General features: G+C 42.1%; 1 protein-coding gene across 1 annotated transcript in view; it reads right to left on the reverse strand.

Annotated features, from left to right (window-relative positions):
• Positions 1 to 251: 251 nt before the first annotated feature.
• The window catches only part of LOC307246448 (mucin-19), a gene marked incomplete at both ends in the record, with an annotated part of 38,963 nt that continues 21,467 nt past the window's right edge, over positions 252 to 17,747 (reverse strand). The window contains 23 exons of the mRNA XM_080022358.1: positions 252 to 423; positions 1,193 to 1,310; positions 1,428 to 1,538; positions 3,328 to 3,484; positions 3,833 to 4,002; positions 4,581 to 4,653; positions 5,188 to 5,391; positions 5,655 to 5,759; positions 6,320 to 6,458; positions 7,532 to 7,686; positions 8,905 to 8,993; positions 9,563 to 9,603; positions 10,676 to 10,937; positions 11,607 to 11,739; positions 12,381 to 12,475; positions 13,178 to 13,327; positions 14,160 to 14,297; positions 14,602 to 14,671; positions 14,994 to 15,071; positions 15,168 to 15,303; positions 15,779 to 15,899; positions 16,400 to 16,450; positions 16,920 to 17,115. Of these exons, the coding sequence (XP_079878484.1) occupies positions 252 to 423; positions 1,193 to 1,310; positions 1,428 to 1,538; positions 3,328 to 3,484; positions 3,833 to 4,002; positions 4,581 to 4,653; positions 5,188 to 5,391; positions 5,655 to 5,759; positions 6,320 to 6,458; positions 7,532 to 7,686; positions 8,905 to 8,993; positions 9,563 to 9,603; positions 10,676 to 10,937; positions 11,607 to 11,739; positions 12,381 to 12,475; positions 13,178 to 13,327; positions 14,160 to 14,297; positions 14,602 to 14,671; positions 14,994 to 15,071; positions 15,168 to 15,303; positions 15,779 to 15,899; positions 16,400 to 16,450; positions 16,920 to 17,115 (2,964 nt within the window). The remainder of the gene's footprint in view (positions 424 to 1,192; positions 1,311 to 1,427; positions 1,539 to 3,327; positions 3,485 to 3,832; positions 4,003 to 4,580; positions 4,654 to 5,187; positions 5,392 to 5,654; positions 5,760 to 6,319; positions 6,459 to 7,531; positions 7,687 to 8,904; positions 8,994 to 9,562; positions 9,604 to 10,675; positions 10,938 to 11,606; positions 11,740 to 12,380; positions 12,476 to 13,177; positions 13,328 to 14,159; positions 14,298 to 14,601; positions 14,672 to 14,993; positions 15,072 to 15,167; positions 15,304 to 15,778; positions 15,900 to 16,399; positions 16,451 to 16,919; positions 17,116 to 17,747) is intronic.

A 17,747-nucleotide genomic window follows, 5' to 3' on the forward strand; every position in this document is an offset into this window, starting at 1 on the left:
ATGCAGGTAAAGTGGCGTTCATGTTTTCTCTGGTGTTTGCGTGTATTCCTTCGGTGGGTGTTGGAGTCTGGGAAGCGCTGGTGACCTGCACCTGCGTGGGTTCCGATTCAAACGGCGACGTCTTCAAAGGAGTAGTAGAGGTCATGGTAGTTGGGATGCTTGGTGTAGCAGTACTGGTTGTAAAGGTAGTGGAAGGTGTGGCTCTGGTGGTTGGATGTATGGGTGGAGTCGATGGAGTAGTAGAGGTCAAGCTAGTTGGGATGCTTGGTGTAGTAGAACTGGTTGTAAAGGTAGTGGAAGGTGTGGCTCTGGTGGTTGGATGCATGGGTGGAGTCGATGGAGTGGTGGTGATGCCGCTGGTTTGGAGAGGTGGAGACGTCCGCCCAGCGGTGGTTCTGGGCGCTATTGTTATGAGATCGGGCCCTAGGAAAGCACATGAACTTTTAAGCAACAGCAACTAGAAAGACAAAAATATAAATGATATACATATATAGTGAATATATATATATTAGTACTAACAATGAAAAAAGAATCATATAGAATGATAATACATATTCTGCATATCACAGGAACAACTGGATATATTTTGGTACTGTTATAATCCCTACTGTTTTAATCCCTCTCCCTATCTTTTTTTTTTTGATAAACACAAATAACCAAAGGCTCAAAGCTACAAAAACACAAACAAAATACTTTGCCTTTGCTTGGGTTCAAGTCCTAAATCTTTAAAGAAAACATCCAGTTTCAATATTTCAATTGGCCATTCAATGTAGAAATATAGCGGGCAATTTTGCAAAATTGTAAGCTCTGGGAAATATTGTGGAGATTTGTTATATTGTTGTTTGCATAAATTATTAAGGTTATCGCAAAATGACATTTTCCTGGAGGGACTGATAATGTAATTGAATAAATGAGAATTATCCAGAAAATGATATTATCTGTACTCACCACAGTGGATCCGACCATTTTCACAAGAGCTGTGGAGATAACATGATAGGTAACTATTACATTTTTCTCCTCCCATGAAAATGTTTCTGATATTTGCCCATTGTTCAGATTTTATTATGCCAATTGTCTGTATGCACCAATCCTTACCAAGACAAAGTCCTTGCATATGAAAATGTACGAGGCCAAAGAAACAGATTCTGATTCCGCTGTGCAAAGCATTTTATCCTGAACTGCACAATCTTACCATATCCCCGTTTGTGTTTCCACGAACATCCCTGGTGGGATGACGGTGTCATTGAAATAGCAGGTGCAGTTGCCGAGCAGGGAACATTTAGCCGTGTTCTCATCAAAGTAGGGCACCTCTGGTGGACATCTTGGGTAACAGCCTTTTTTTTTTTTAATAGGGAAACAATATTCAATTTGCATTAATGGAAATTGAGTTCAAGCAGCTTGAAATATAGCTGGTAATATTTGTTTACCTTCCAGCTTGCCGGTGTACTGGTTGTTTTTTCCACACGTTTTTATTTGTCCACAAGGCTCGTAGTGCCAGCGACACTCCCCCTGCTCATTGTAGTAGTCACAATAAACCGCTGTGAGGAAGATAGAGGTGAATGAACTCAGTGAGGGCAGTGTCCTATGGTAGAAAACAGGTTAAAGGTAATACAAGGATCATAGGTTGGTTTATGACACTTGAAATCTGGAAAAAAAACCAGGTTAGAGGTAATACAAGGATTACAGGTTGGTTTATGGCAGTTGTGGAGTAATCATGGTCCTGTTAAAGATAAGTCATTCAGTTAAAAACTATGGCACCGCAATTATGGCAATGGTGGCCTCTTCCTGTGACAAAAATGTAAATGTAAATGTAACAAATACTGTATATCAGTGTCTGTGTGTGTGATGTATCCACCTGTGTGTGCACGGGGATTGTTCCCCAATTAGTGCTGTTGTATAACGTCAGAAACTCATCGTCGTGCCTCTGAGCAACAGAAAGGCTCTGCAGCCACCCTTACGGCCCAAACCCCCGAAACTCAGGGCCGCGAGAACATCCCCAGCCCAAAGCACTGCAGCCACAGAAGAACCCCGAACCCACAGAGAAGACCAAGAGCCCACAGAGCAACACCCAAGAAACTGCCCAGGCCCGTCCCCGAAACCCAGGTGCTTAATGTACGCAAATTTTGTGTATGGGGTTAAAACCACTCACACCCCTCCTCTCGCCACAGAAGATCATCTGCCTCCAGCACCTTCTGTTCTGCGCACCTTCCTCCCTTACGCCAACCCACCCGCCTCCCCCAATCTGGCCTCTCTCACTTTCTCCCCAAACTGTCCGACCCGAGCCGTCCCTCTTATGCACTCGTTCTTGATCCTCTCCGTCCTCGTTGGCTCCCGGTGAAAACCTCAACGTCCTCGACTCCGCCGCCCCCAGTTCAGCCGCCTGCCTTTCTGTCTGTGCCACCACCTCTAAACTGTACATGGCTGCTCTCACTACCGTCCTGTAAGACCTTCCCCTTCACTCTTGCTGGAACCCTTCTGTCACGGATCACTGTGGACACTCTTCTCCACCCACTCCACCCTGCCTGTGCTCTCTTCTCCACCTCTCTCCCACACTCTCCGCTGCTTTGGATGGTCGACCCCAAGTACTTGAACTCATCAGCCTTCTCCACCTCCACTCCTTGCATTCTCAGCTTTTCGCCGCCCTCCCTCCCATTCAGGCACATGTATTGTGTCTTACTCCTGCTGACTTTCATTCCTCTTTAACGTATGCCTCCACTTCTCCAGGCTCTCCTCCACCTGCTCCCTACTCTCGCTGCAGATCACAATGTCATCAGCGAACATCATAGTCCACGGAGACTGCTGCCTGATTTAATCTGTTAACCTGTCCATCACCACTGCAAACAAGAAAGGGCTCAGAGCTGATCCTTGATGCAATCCCACCTCCACGTTGAATGCTTTCGTCTTATGTACTTCTCTGCCACCCCCAACTTCCTCATGCAATACCACACTTCCTCTCTCGGCACCCGATCATATGCTTTCTCTAAATCCACAAAGACCCAGTGCAACTCCCTCTTGCCTTCCCTGTACTTTTCCATCAGCATTCTTAAAGCAAACATTGCATCCATAGTACTCTTTCCTGGCATGAAACCATACTGCTGCTCGCTGATCCCCACCTCTCCTCTTAACCTAGCCTCGACCGAGCCGGTATGGAAATCAGATTCGTTGTCCGCATGTTTTATTTGGCATGGTTTTTAAGCCGGATTCCCTTCCTGATGCAACCCTCTCTATTCATCCGGGCTGGGGACCGGCACTGATGATACACTGGCTTGTGCACCCCCAGTGTCTAGATTCTCCAAAACTGTCACAAAAAACTCTTTCTCCACTCACGGCACATGTCGGGTGTCCTCCAGCGGACACAGACGTCCTGGATGCTGCAGGCCTCGGCGTATGCAGCCACGGCCGTGCAGAATCCCAGGAACTTCCCCTCGAACTGACAGGAGCAGGACTCCAGCACGCAGGCCTGGTAGTAGGGCTCCGGGTCCACCTGAGCAGGGGGCCATGTTGAAATATAAGAGAATTAATCAGATATTCTTGGAAAAAATCAAGTCATTTAAAGTGTCAAAAATTGGCACAAATCGCAGAGTAATTCATGTCAGTCGACATTTAATATTAGTGACAGATGTTCATACGCCTTCAACCAAAAAATGTCCGTTTCTCTTGCCTTGTCTTCTTGATATTTGTGATTGATATTTTTTCAGTTGGATGAAGTTCATCAAAACTATTGTCAGGGGAGCATTGAAGGGAGTAAATGTGTCGTACAGGCCCACGGTTTTCAAGCTGGGAGACACCCCTGGTGGCTGAAATGAAAGAAGCTCCGTCCCGGCCAGCCTACCTTGAGGTGGCAGGCCCTGAAGGCGTCTCCTCTGATGACCAGGCAGCGTCTCTGGGCCCAGGCAGAGCAGTAGGAGTGGCGCTCACATGGAAACACCTCCTCCGTCACGTCCGAGCAGGGCAGAGAGGAGGACTTCCAGGAGTTACCAAAGGCAAGGGGACCGGACACCACTGGAAAAGACCAGGTCCATTAGTATGCATATGTATACCTGTCTGTGTATATATATATATATATATATATATATATATATATATATATATATATATATATATATATATATATATATATATATATATACGAATGAATTGAATTCGGCATGTATCACATGCTGTTTGATCCACATCGGAGCATATCTGTAGGAAGAGTTAGCAGAAAACTTTTTTCTGAGGGAAGGAATCTGAAGTAGTGGAGCGGAGTGGTTTGTGACATCACCCCTCTTGGGGTAGATACGCATGCTGCGCTCTCAACTCCTTTGGTGTGTACGGTTTGCTCCGTGCAGGATCTGGGCGGAGGTGCGCAGCGACGCGCAAAAACACGATCAAACGTTAGGAAAGCGTTCCAAGTTTGTATTGGGTCGAGATGAGAGACAGCAGGAAGTGATGCTGCGTTCAAAGGAAACTCGGAAAACTGTCATTTGTGTCGGTAGGAAGTGATGGAGCGTTCCACGGGAATTTGGAAAACTGTAATTTGGGTCGGTAGTCCCCCGGTCTGTTATCTTGGTAACACGAGTCCTAAATTCTGTATTTACCTGTTGAGTCAGTTATTTGCAGGTCGTTCATCTCACTGGAGTCAAAGTTTCCACAGAGACCACACACTCGGTCCTATGAGACACATTAGCACATTAGCACTGTTCGATCAATCAATCAAATTTAAAGGCCAGCAGTGATTTTCAGCCTACTGCTAACGGGCTGCCAATTGATAAACATAACCATAAAGTTTGTATGTTTTTTTTTAATCTTTATTAATACAAGATTTTAAATTAAAAAAAAATGTCCTTAAACGAAAGATATCAAAACGTATTTCAATGTATTTTTCTTAAGTTATGGTAAAAGTTTGGGAACCAGTGTACGTCATAACTAATATGAACTTGTATACGAGTCAGAATTGTAAACCACAGAATTAAACCAATCAACAAAAACATGAAAAAAAAACACCCTTATTCTAAAATATCCACACAAATGACTGTGTGTGTATTAGTATTGAATATCTATTATTCCTCCTTTTAACAATTGGTTTCAACTCTAAAACACAGCTGATCAGTAAACATTTAGTGGGGACTATCATCACGACTGAGATTCGGCGTTAACTAATCATTTCTTTATAATTCAGAAAACCCAACTCTTCGGGTTCCTCACCCTCCAGCGGGCGTCCAGCTCAATGCTGATCCTGGTGTTTTTGTCCCAGATGAGGGTGAGGCCCAGGCTGGGCACCGACATCACCAGGTAGAGCCCCATGCTGTGTGTGGTGTAGAGCGGCTCCGCCTCCGCCACTCTGGACGCTCTGGCCGTATGGCGCTGCCTGGTCACCCCCAGGTCGCTCAGCGTCAGGGTTACGTTGCCCTGGAAACCAGAACGACAAACACATCACAGCGGAAGGGGATCAAACTGAACAAATCAAAATGTAAGAACAGAATATGTTTATTAGGATTTGGGATTTTTAAGGAAATTTTACATTGGCCGTGAGTCAGAAAAGACAAATATCCACTGCTATGAAATAATTATTTACTACATCTATCATTTCCCGATTAACAGCAATATTATTTATATTTTGTATATATTTACATCTTATAGTGGTTTCAGAATGTTAAAATGAAAGTTCCCACCTGCAGGTCCAGAAGAACAGTGCGGGAACAGGTGAGAGCTTCATCACAGCAGGGAACACTCTCCACCCTGACGGAGAAAGAGCCACCACCTCTGCCACAGTCATCCTGACAAGAAAAATATAGATGGCGGGAGATAACAATAAAAATAATTTAAAAAAAAGACAATTATAAAAATAATCATAATTATACATTTTCAAGCTCCCACGGAACATAGCATCAGTTCGCTCTGTCTCTCATCTTTACATCAGCATTATGTCTAAAACGAGTTAAAAGTAGCGAGTTTCCCATGAACGCAGCATTGGCTTATGTTTTTGGTATGTTTATATTTATGTTTATTTAAAAAAAAATGTATATATATATATTTATTTAATATTATATTATTTCTTATTTCCAAAACAATTTCAATGATTCTTCTTCTTATTATTATTATTTGGGTGATTTAAGGGAGAACCATGGGAGATTTTCAAGCTCTTTACACGCTTGCTTGAGTAAACAACCCCAAATTGTAATAAATGTCTCTCTTCACCCCCTCTGCAAGCATAGGCCAACACTGGAAAAGTACAACACTAACCTAATTCATCATTATAAAGTTCAATGATACTTTTGTTTTGTCATTTGTCATTTCGCCCTTAACGAGTCAACTGAACCCTGTGAAAGTATCCTACCTCCACCAGAGTGTACTGGCAGTGGCCGTCGAAGCGGAACCACTTGGAGTCGAAGGTCTGGAAATGTCCGTTCCCAAAAACCTGACACTTCCCCGGACATGGCTTGTGTTTGCAGCTCCACTGGCCCCGGCCACACGTACTGGGGATTTAGGGCAAATTCAGCTTTAATTTTCTCCATTACTTTTTCAACTTCCAATTCTGCACCAGTCACATAATTAATACAGTCAATAGTTCCATATACATATTTCTCATTCATACTTTATTGCGTATGTTATCCATGCATAGTAGTAATAATAATCAGAAATATTTCATATTAAATTTGTTCAGTTCTATAAAGAACAGCTTTTACAGCTTTTATGGTCCATGGTCTTTAATGCCCCAAAGGCCTCACAACAGTAGTTGTTTTTTTCTGTTTGTAACTTCTGTTCATGATTTTCTTTATCTTTTATAAAAATATATATGTTATTCATTTTTGGCTTATAATCAGTGCTTGAAGTGGAAATAGATTTGTGCCGCTACTCCCCTTATGCAAACGTGGGGGGGCGTTTAAGTTGCCATTTAAGTTGGAATTAGTGCTGATGGCTCGCACCCGAGTTTACAGACAACCCGGCAACATGGCAATGGTGAACAGCGTTCCCTTTGCATTGATTATTATTTATTTTAACACGTTTAACGCCGTTTTGAGCTACTCTGTAGATTTGATGTCACGTTAACATGGAGACTACCGACACAATTTGCCGTTTTCCAAGTTTCCCTGGAACGCAGCATCACTTCCTGCTGTCTCTAGACCCGATACAAACCTGGAGCGCTTTGTAATCCGGCTGAAGCAGAGCGCGGCCAGCGGCCTTTACTAACAATGGAACACAGCTGTTGGAACAGGTAATGAAATCAGCTGTTTCCACAAAAACAGCTGTGAAATAGAAAGCGCAAAACACGGACGCCCGCGATTTAAAGAAATCCCTCGTCCACGTCCATGTATGGTGGATGACGTCATGGTCGCCTTGGGCTTTTACAAAAGGTGCACTCGACTCAATAGAATACGATATATTTAGGATAAGGTTAGAGGGTACTGCGGAGTACTGGCCCACTTCGAGCAACTGCTTATAATTCACATTTTCATTTGTGCACTTGTTTCAATTGACCCATGACAATTATGAAGGATCCAAACAGATGAATTCTTCATCGTGATAGACTTTCGGGGCGTCCACTAACCAGGTCTTGCAGTTGGTTTTCACGCTCTGACCCGCGCTGAACACCGTGCCGCTGTACACGCAGGTACAGTTGTCCACGGCAACGCAGTCGCCGTGGTGGTCCTCGACCTGGCCCTCGGGGCAGTAGCATCCGCTCTGACAGCTCGGTGCCGCCCCCTGGAGGACAGGACCAGAGAGCGCGTTACCACGATGAGGAAATCACCTCTTATCGACAACGATACCAGGAGTCGGAAGAGGGAAAGGAAAGACAGAAAGTGATTTAAAAAAAATAAATAAAAGGAAGACATTCATCTGATTTATCGAGGTTGTTCCTGGCAACCACGATTGTCGAAATGCATCACTGAAGTATTGGATTCGATTTTACGCAATTATGACTGCTATTGGTTGGAAAGATAGAGAGTGGTAGGAGGTATGGTTGAAATTAGACAGAATTACCCTCCAAACATAGAAAAATGCAGATGTAAAGCAGATTGTGGGAGCCCCCCGGCGATAGCAATTTTTTTTACAAGCGTAAATCCAATCTTTATCTCCTTTTAAGCGACGTTTTAAGGTCGTTAAGATTAGTTCATGAGATGTTTAAATGATCAGAAAAGTGAAGTCATTTTGCCAAAAGCTGTTCCTCCGCCTCAAATCGTCAAAACAGAGGAACGAGACTTTCGATCCATCATTCAGAGCAGGTGCAAGCCGTTCATATCTGCCTTATCAGCCAAACAGTGATGCGCGACTCGTGAACGACACATTCGTAGTGAGCTACTTGTTTTAAATGGTTCGGGAGTCTGGAGTCGCTCTGGCAAAAGTGTCGTTTGTTGTTTTTCTGTTTTTGTCCTGCCTCAGTATCTGCAGCCCGGCACACAGACATTCCCTGTCTGAAGCGTGAATCTTAAGGACGGACAAAAAGACCAACGTGCCCCGTGAGTGGACGAGAGAGACAATATTCGACTCACAATCTGAAAATAATTACTGATGATGAATAAAAAAAGACAGATTTACACTTTTCATTCCTGCAAAATGATAATTTTAACAGAAGTAAATTCTGTTTGTGAACCCACACGTTTGCATTTCTATGCCAAAATGAATATTTTTGAGGGAATCAGGCTCGGACATTTTCTGAGATCCACAGTTTCAGTGTTCCACCAAAATAAATTAATATGGCAGGATTCAAACATTATTGGGAGAATTCCATACACAACTCTCGAGCTGAACCCGAACCGACTCTTCTCGATGGAACGATTCTTTTTACCGAGTGACTAGTCAACAACCGACTCTGAAAAAACGAGTAAAATCTTTCATCACTACAGCTAAATCAACCTCGATGGTCCTGCCTTGATTATCACAGCTGAAACACTGAATAATAAAACATTGAATTGTGCCTACCAGTGGCTTGCTGAGGCTGGAGCAGGTTTTCTGGGCCGTGTTGACTTGGTGCTGGGAGCAGTGCATGCACACCTTCCCATGGGTGCAGTCTGAAACGAGCCCACGCAAAGTGGATCAAATTTTGGATTCACGGTTTGCTGTGCTGAGGAAAACCTTGATAATCTGGATTTACAGTTTGAAATGTGCTGATGAAAACTGTAGTAATCTGGATTTACGTCTTAAAACGTGCTGGTCAAAACCATAATAATCTGGATTTACATTTTAAATCATGCTGATCAAAACTGTGATAATCAAAATTTACAGTTTAAAATGTGCTGATGAAAACTGTAATAATCTGGATTTACATCTTAAATCATGCTGATGAAAACTGTGATAATCAAAATTTACAGTTTAAAATGTGCTGATGAAAACTGTATTAATCTGGATTCACAGTTTAAAATGTGCTGATGAAAAATGTAATAATCAGGATTTACCAGGTCACCAACACACTGCGATTTCCACAATTTCCACCTCAGTTAAAATTTTAGTGGGAAACTGGGGTAAACTGGTCGAAAGTCGTTCAATTATTTTATTTATCTACATTATGGGAGAAAAATGTGTTTTTGTTGAAAAAAAAACAAACAAAAAAAAAAACATAGATAAATAGAAAAATAACTACCACAATCCTCGGAGCAGCTCAGTTTCCCATTCTCACAGAGACTGAAAGAGATGAAAAGAGAAGAGAATTCACCCTTTCAGAGAGACGGTAGACGGACCCGTCTCAGACATTTTGATGTGTGCAGGTGGTTAAACACGATAGTCCTGCACCGGCAGGGGTACTGACCCCTAACATACACGTCTTTTGATGGTGGGGGGAAGGCGGAGCGCCCGGAGGACAACCCACACGAGCACGGGGAGAACATGCAAAGTCCACACCGGAAGGACCTGGGACGACCGGGATTCGAACCCAGAACCTCCTTGAGACAATGTGCGGCCAGCCGGTCATTATCGGCAAAATGACCAGGTCTGATCAGGGCTTGCATCACTCCGAAGAGGGTTGTTTATTCCACGGTTACTTTCTCAATAGAGTAAAGAAATAATAATAATATATAGAATGAAAATCTAAGGATAAATAAATAACAAAAATGACACAACCATTCAGACTGAATATTCATATGAAAGTAGTTTATAAACAGTTTGCCTGGATGTGTAGTTAAAAAGTTTCCGGTGAGAAAAATAGTTCCACAACAACGTAGAAAATAATTCGCCTTAAAAAACTACAACCCAAAATAACAAACCAAATGACTGAAATTCGACACACTGCAGTCGCAGCAGCAGTTGTTTTGGATTAAGCAGTCGCCTCATTCGTAGTGTCACTAGATGGGGCCAGTAGCAAGTCTCAGCATGAGCATGCAGGCGGCGTGAGGACGGGGGACGTGAAACCGGGCAGAGAAGTGGTTGCCCTTGACAACGGTCATTATCAACGGACCGGATTCAAGATTGAAGAGGTTCATTCGTCACATACATATACATACGTTCATACGTATATGCAGTGAAATGTCTTTGCAACGCACCCGGAGATTTTGCACAACAGTTACTAAACCGAACAATATCAGCTAACCAAATTCCTACCTGGCAACCAACTGAAACTAACTGAATCCTCAGCGGCGATTATTCCGAAATAACTGAACGCTCATTTGATTTGGCCGCTATCGAACCAATCGGAATGGAGTATTCCACCTACCCGTGTAAAACAGTCCAAATGAATCGATCGTAACCGGCGGAGACTCACCACTGGCGGCCGTCGATGACGACGGGCCCGGGCGGGGTGGTTCCCCCCTGGTGGTGGCAGGGGCAGCGGCCCCTGGGGGTGCAGCTCCGCCCCGTGTGATCCAGATGGGTGCCCTGGGGACACCCGCAGCCCTCCACCGCAGAGTCCCCACCGGAGGGACCCCACGACCCACAGCGGGGGTCCGGCCCCGACAGGGAGCGGCACGTGGCGTTGCAGGCCTCCACGGCGTAGGAGAACACCAGGTTGTTCTCACACGGCACCACTGGGAAGGAATAACAACATGGAGGGTTATGTGTTGTGTTCTAGGATTTTGGGCTTTAGTTGTTTTCCCATTTTGCCTTTCCCTTTCTTCATGAAAACTGTCATTGTCTCTAATTTCTAATATGAGTGAAATATTTATTTTGTTTGATATGGTACACAAAGTATATGTACAGATATAAAAAAATAAAAATAAAAATAAAAAATGTATATACAGTATATGCAAACTTGCACAATTTCCTGTTTTTAACAGTGCAAATTGTTGAAACAGAGATTGGTTTATTGTGAGTTTTCTTGTTTATTGCCAAATTTTTTCTTGTTTATTGGTATTCTTAATGTTTATTTTTATTGCCATGATTTTCTATGTTATTCTATTGTTTTACTATTTTTGAAAATTGTTTTGGATTCTTATTCTTATTTATTTACTTATTATTTTTTATGCAAATTTTTGCAAGGCAGTCCTGGTTAAATACAAAAATTAACAAAAAACAATGAATAGCTCCTCCCCCCTCCACAAAAAAAACAAAACAAGAAACAAAATTTTATTTGGCATACATACAATACACAATAAAAATTAACCCGAAGACGTTGTATTTTTCAAATTAGCATTAAAAGAGATACGTTGTCTGCATATAACATTGTTTATCATTCAGGTTTATTGGGTAATACTCACTGCAGTTGGTGGATCTCCTCCAGTCGCCCACGGGGAAGCCTTGGTTGGCGCAGGCGTTGGCGTAGTCGGCCAAAGCGGCGCACAGGCACCGGTGCGGTCCGCCGCCACAGCTACAGGTCCTCTGGACGCAAGCCTGGGCAGAATAAGCAGCAGGGTGCTGGGTCTCTTTTGTTCCAGGAGTCGGTCATTATGTCAAAATAACCCCTGGCAGGGTGCTTACGTCTCGCTACACTCTTATTTTTCGATAATGACCGGCTGGCTGCACATTATCTGGCTTATTACAAGTGTACTTATTGAAAAGAGGCATACAGGGAGATGGAATATTAATCTGAAATGATTTTGTGACTAGTATGCCAAGTTTTATAACGAGAACGCCTAAAAGCGTAAATAGAGTGTAAAAGTGTAACTGTGCCTAGTTTTAGAGCTTCCGCCTGATACCGCTGATCTTTTAATGCTGACGTTTGCCCCTGACGACGGTCAACCTCAACGGATCAGCGGACGTTACTGAGAAATAACTGACCACTGATTGGCCGCTATTGACCAATCAGCATCGAGAATTCCAAAGAGTGGCCGCGCAATGATCCAAAATGAACGACTCCAGCGACGGTTCTTCAGTGTTGGCGTGAGGGTGAGAAGCTGAGTGAAGTGCTGCTGTGAATTCATATTGATGGAGGGAAAAGGGTGAAGCTGGACGACACGATTCACATCCATTTGCACAATGCGAATATGGTGTTAATATTTGGGTTATTTGGTGGAGGTGTTTTCTTAACTTACCATCTGGTAGTAATCTGTCGGGATGTGGTCGTGGCACTTGGCAAATATCCCCTTGGGATCGCTTAATACTGCGCACTTTTCTTCTGCAAAGATTTCTTCAAAGCAACACAAGACTCTTTTTCAGCTGATTATTCGATTTAATTGAAAACCTAGTTGAAAATAAAAACAGCAAAATACTAAAGAGTATCAGTGGTAATGACTCATCCCGCCCAATGTTTAAACATTCATTCTATCCTTAGTTTGAACTACTTGGTGAACAACAGAATCCATCGGAGCCGGGGTTTTGCCCTTTTTTCAACCCAAGCCTTATTAAGATGTTTAGAATTCCCTAACAGCTCCTGTTGCCAATAGTGGATTTAAAACATACAAATACAGTCTCATAATCAGTCCATATTCTGATGAAAAAAATGTATGGGTAAATGTATGGGTCTTCATAAAATGTATTGAAGTTACCATGAATAAAGGCACAAATATTATAATAAAAACACAATAATAATGTTTATGAGACTGTTTATGAGACTGTTTATGAGAATGTATGTTTTATTATAAAATATGAATGACAAAATATGTTTATGGAACTTGGAATGTACGTACAGTATATGGAATATACAGTATATGTATATGATAGTGAAATGCTAAGGACTGGCTTGATTATGAGACTAGTTTTTCTGGGAATATCCCAAAATATAATATACAAATTTATGATGATGTCTTCACAGATAAAATTACACCATCGGGTTGGAAAATAGCGAGCCAATCTATTCACAGTAGGAATTGGGTAACTCTCCGTGGTATACCGTTGTCCGCGTTGATGCAGGTGTCTGGGATGTTCAGCCGGCAGTCGCCAACGCTCCAGGACAGGGAGAAGGGCGGGGCCGAGTTCTCCACGATCCCACTGCTGGAGGTGAAGTCGTCGGTGGTGTCCGCGTTGCCGTTGCCACAAAGACCTGAAACGAAAATCGTCGTCTGAGTATAAATATAATGGTATAATTGAGACCTGATTAAGATCCGCCTCGACCACCCCACACACATCATCAACTTTGGGTTGGGACAGAAGGGTTGGCGGTCCTCATAGAGGTGACAAAACAGACGTGTTTGTCAGATTATAGGTCTAACATATGAAATGGGAAAAGAATATTTAAAAAATGTGAGGTTCTATTGAGGTGTTCATCCCCGTTCATACAAAATGACTTGCTTTTAAACTTGCGTTTATACGTTATGCGTATATACATTATATTAACAGAGCTGGAAGTATCCATTTGACCCTCGTCTCAATTTTGCATGGAATAATTCATAAAAATAAGAAAATAATATTACCAAATTAGTAGTAAAAGTGTATGTGGCCTGGAATCTCATTTAACATTTTGCAACAATTGAAGAGGGCCATAGTGCATTAGGATGAGGCAAATTGTTTTTGATTTTAAAGTGGTAATCTGTAAGATTCATTGGTTAAAATATCCTGACACTTAATACTTTAATTATCTCACACTTTATGAGAAACAGCTATTCAATGTAGTTGTGCTATGCATGCGCTCCCCCCTGTACAGTGCGCCGTTTCCATTGTCGGTGGCGGGGCACGCGAGGGAGCGAAAGCTCAGGTTCGCAGTGAGTTTGATAAAGCGGTGAAGGTTGAAAGAAAAAAGAAAAATAAATAAATCTGATGGATTTCCACTTTGATATAAATACTACGATTAATAATGATTGACTCTGATTCCTGAACAGGGTGTGTTGTAAAAAGATAAAACGATATAATAATGATATAAAACCCAGACGCTTCACCTGACATCCCTTCGGTGTGGTTTGCAGGAGGGGTGATGTAGAGCTGCACCTCTGGAGACACCTGGACCTGGACCTCCAGGCCGCAGGAGGTGTGGACCAGGACGTACATGGAGGACTGCCAGTACACCCTCACATGTTCTGGAATGGAGGGAGAGAGAGAGAGAGAGGGAGAGAGAGGGAGAGGGAGAGAGAGAGAGAGAGAGAGGGGAGAATATAACATTTTTGGGGGGTTCTCAGTATCTCCACTACTGTGCACATTTTTAACAGCCTTGTTGATTTTTTTTACTTTTTTTTATTTTTTAATCTTCACACACACACACACACACACACACACACACACACACACACACACACACACACACACACACACACACACACACACACACACACACACACATATATATATATATATAAATATATATATATATAACCTTCAACTTACCAGACTGATGAAGCTCGACAATCTGCTTCTCTCCAAACGTCACAGAGTTCTGTGAAAACCTGTAGATCTCCTGCAATTCCCCAAATAAATGATTTAACAGGGACAGACAGACAGACAGACAGACAGACAGATAGACACATAGATAAATAAAGGTAGATAAATAAACAAAAATTAGAAAGCTAAAAATGTACAGAAAGCAAGAAAGTAAACAAATTTAAAAAACAACCATAAAGCCACAACAATTTCAAATAAATAAACATAATAATGTCCCAGAAAATTTTAAAACGGGCAAATATACAACAGACCTTCCTATAACCAATGAATACAAACCAAGCAAAATCAACAAGTCATTGAAATGAACCTTGAAATCAGCGGCAATAAAGGAGTGGTACCTGAAAGTACTGCAGAGTCACCGTCTCCAAGGAGGGGGCCTCGTCAGAAAACTGGACGGAGATGCTCCAGTTCCCAGCCTGAAGTGAGGGATCAAGACGGGAGATGAAGTGTCCGTGTCACCCGCAGACACGGGCGACGGCAGCAAAGCAAAAGCTGAGCTGAAACAAACTCACCTCGGAGGCCACGTATGTGCATTTTCCGGGAAGAGAGTACTGCTTCCCGTCGAAGGTGGTCACGTACGGGCCCTGGATCGCACACCGCGGCGGGCACCTGTTGCCCGAGCAGCGCCACCTCCCATCGTGGCACACGCTGCCGAGAGGTACGAGGATGACATTTCAAAAATAAAGTAACATCAATGGAATATGAAGCCGCTACTACAACAGCGATCAGCTGTCAGTTATTTCTGAATAAAGGTCACTGATCTGTGGATAATGAGCATTGATTGCATTCTATTAATGTAAAGCAATTTGAGTTGCATGTTGTGCATGACAAGCACTGCAAAAATAATAGTAGTTAATCCTATAATAGTAGTATTATAGTAGTAGTATTGTTATTATTTTGTATTATTGGTAGTAGTATAAGTAGTAGAAGTATAATTATTATTATTATTATTCATAATATTATTAATAATATTAATAATATTAATAATAGTAATAATAATAATAATAATAATAATAATGATAATATTCATATTCATATTATTGTTTATATTATTACTGTTATTATTATTATTATTATTATATTTATAATAATAATTATATATTAGTGTTATTTATATTATTACCAGGTCTGGCACTTGGTGCTGCGTGTGTCTCCGGCAGCGTAGCTCCTTCCAGCGAACACGCAGGTACACTGTGAGAGGTGGATGCAGCTATGTGCATCAGAGAGGTCGTTCAGCACCTTCCCTGCAAGACCAAATACATTTTAAATACTATTATGGGTGGAGTAAGAAACGTGGAAAAAAAACATTAATCCCAGTGGAACCACACCCAAAAACCAGTGTGTGAGCGGTTCAATAGTTTAGGTAAGGGCAAAGATTTTAGTGACAATCCATCAGATGGTCTGTGTTGGGTGGATTACACTAGAAGTCCCACAATTCCATTAGAAACTGCAACAGTGATATTTTACTGACCACCACTGGGAACCTGAAAAGGTGGCGGACCCCGCCACCAGCAATAGTAACAGCATATAGAGAAGCACAGACATAACACAATACAGTAGATGGCTGTTCCTTAAAATGTGCCAGCTAAATAAAGTATCAAAATTAGATTTGTTTTTATCAAATAATCTTGCGAATTATCACTTTGATGCCAATGTTGAACAGATCAGTGATTTCACTGTGCGATTGGAGGGAGTGTCGTGAAATGCTGTGAGATCTTCCCGTAAAAGCAACGGCGACGCTCACCGCTGGGGCAGAGGCAGGTGCTGGTCAGGTCCTGGTGCGAGGTTCTAGGAGCTGGGACGGAGCAACTGGGAGCAAAGGCCTGGCCCAGTTCACTGTAGAGCAGCTGCCCTGGACAGCTGGGCTCAGCTGCACACACACACACACACACACACACACACACACACACACACACACACACACAACCAGATGAAGAACCATTTTAATAATTAGAATCAGAATCAGTTTATTCTGCATTTTCATATCCCAGGAATTTGGTCCTGGTGAGGATTGGTGCATTTCTATACAAATATTTGCAGTCGAAAAATATTAAAAAGAAAATGATAGTGAAAATAAATTGATATAATAAAAATACATAATAATAATAATAATAATAATAATAATAATAATAATAATAATAATAATTACATAAACACAAAACATCAATCATAATAAAAATGTTTTGGGTTAGTCATAGGGAGAATGTCACAACGGTTCTGCTCAGAGTGGTCACTAATGGGCGACAGACAGAACCAGCACCTACCACAGTGGGTGACACCTCGCCATAACAACCAGACAAAGCTTTTCTCTCCACACAGGTGGGCGACCTCCCTGAAGAAGGCACACCCCACAGATTTAATTCCTTCGTAGCCGTAGATATTCTCTTCGCAGAGCTGTGTGAACATCGGCACCTGGGCGTGGAGGCAGTCCAAGGTGTAGGACATGAACTCCCTGCACACCTTTAAAAATAATAATAAAAAAGAAAAAGCAGAAGGATTAATGGAGGTTAATACAGTGTTTGGGTTCAGGGGCACAGCTTTGACAACCTCTGGAAGCTCTAATTCAATGCAGAAATCCCATCATATTATTTTGTTTAGATATATCTTGCAGTATTATTTTGGCCATTTTGTGGTGGTCATTGTATGCACAGGGTCGCGTGTTTCAGGACAGAGGTGACAGGAAATGGGAGGCAGGGGTGAGAGGGAGTTCACACCGTTCTCACCAGAACCTGAACCGGGCCACACACTGCAACTTGCAGAATGGGAAACAAGCGGGTACCTTCATCTCTGTGCACAACAACCTGAATACAATTCTTTAATTCACATGCCACTTTAATTGCACATATCTGTACATACATAGGCATATTCCCTCTATCTATTCCATTTTTTTTTCATTTTATTTTTATTGTATTTTATTCTATATATTTTTATCTTATTCTATAAGTATTCAACTTACTGTATTATGTTTTAGGAGTCAGTTAGTCGGTCTATTAGAAAGGAATTCTTTACTTTTATTTATTTTTTTGCTAGGACATATTGTGTGCTATCACCGGGTGCGTTGCATTACATTTCACTGCATATATGTATGAAAG

This window comes from Zeus faber (genome assembly GCF_960531495.2).
Source record: "Zeus faber genome assembly, chromosome: 21".
Lineage (NCBI taxonomy): Eukaryota > Metazoa > Chordata > Actinopteri > Zeiformes > Zeidae > Zeus > Zeus faber.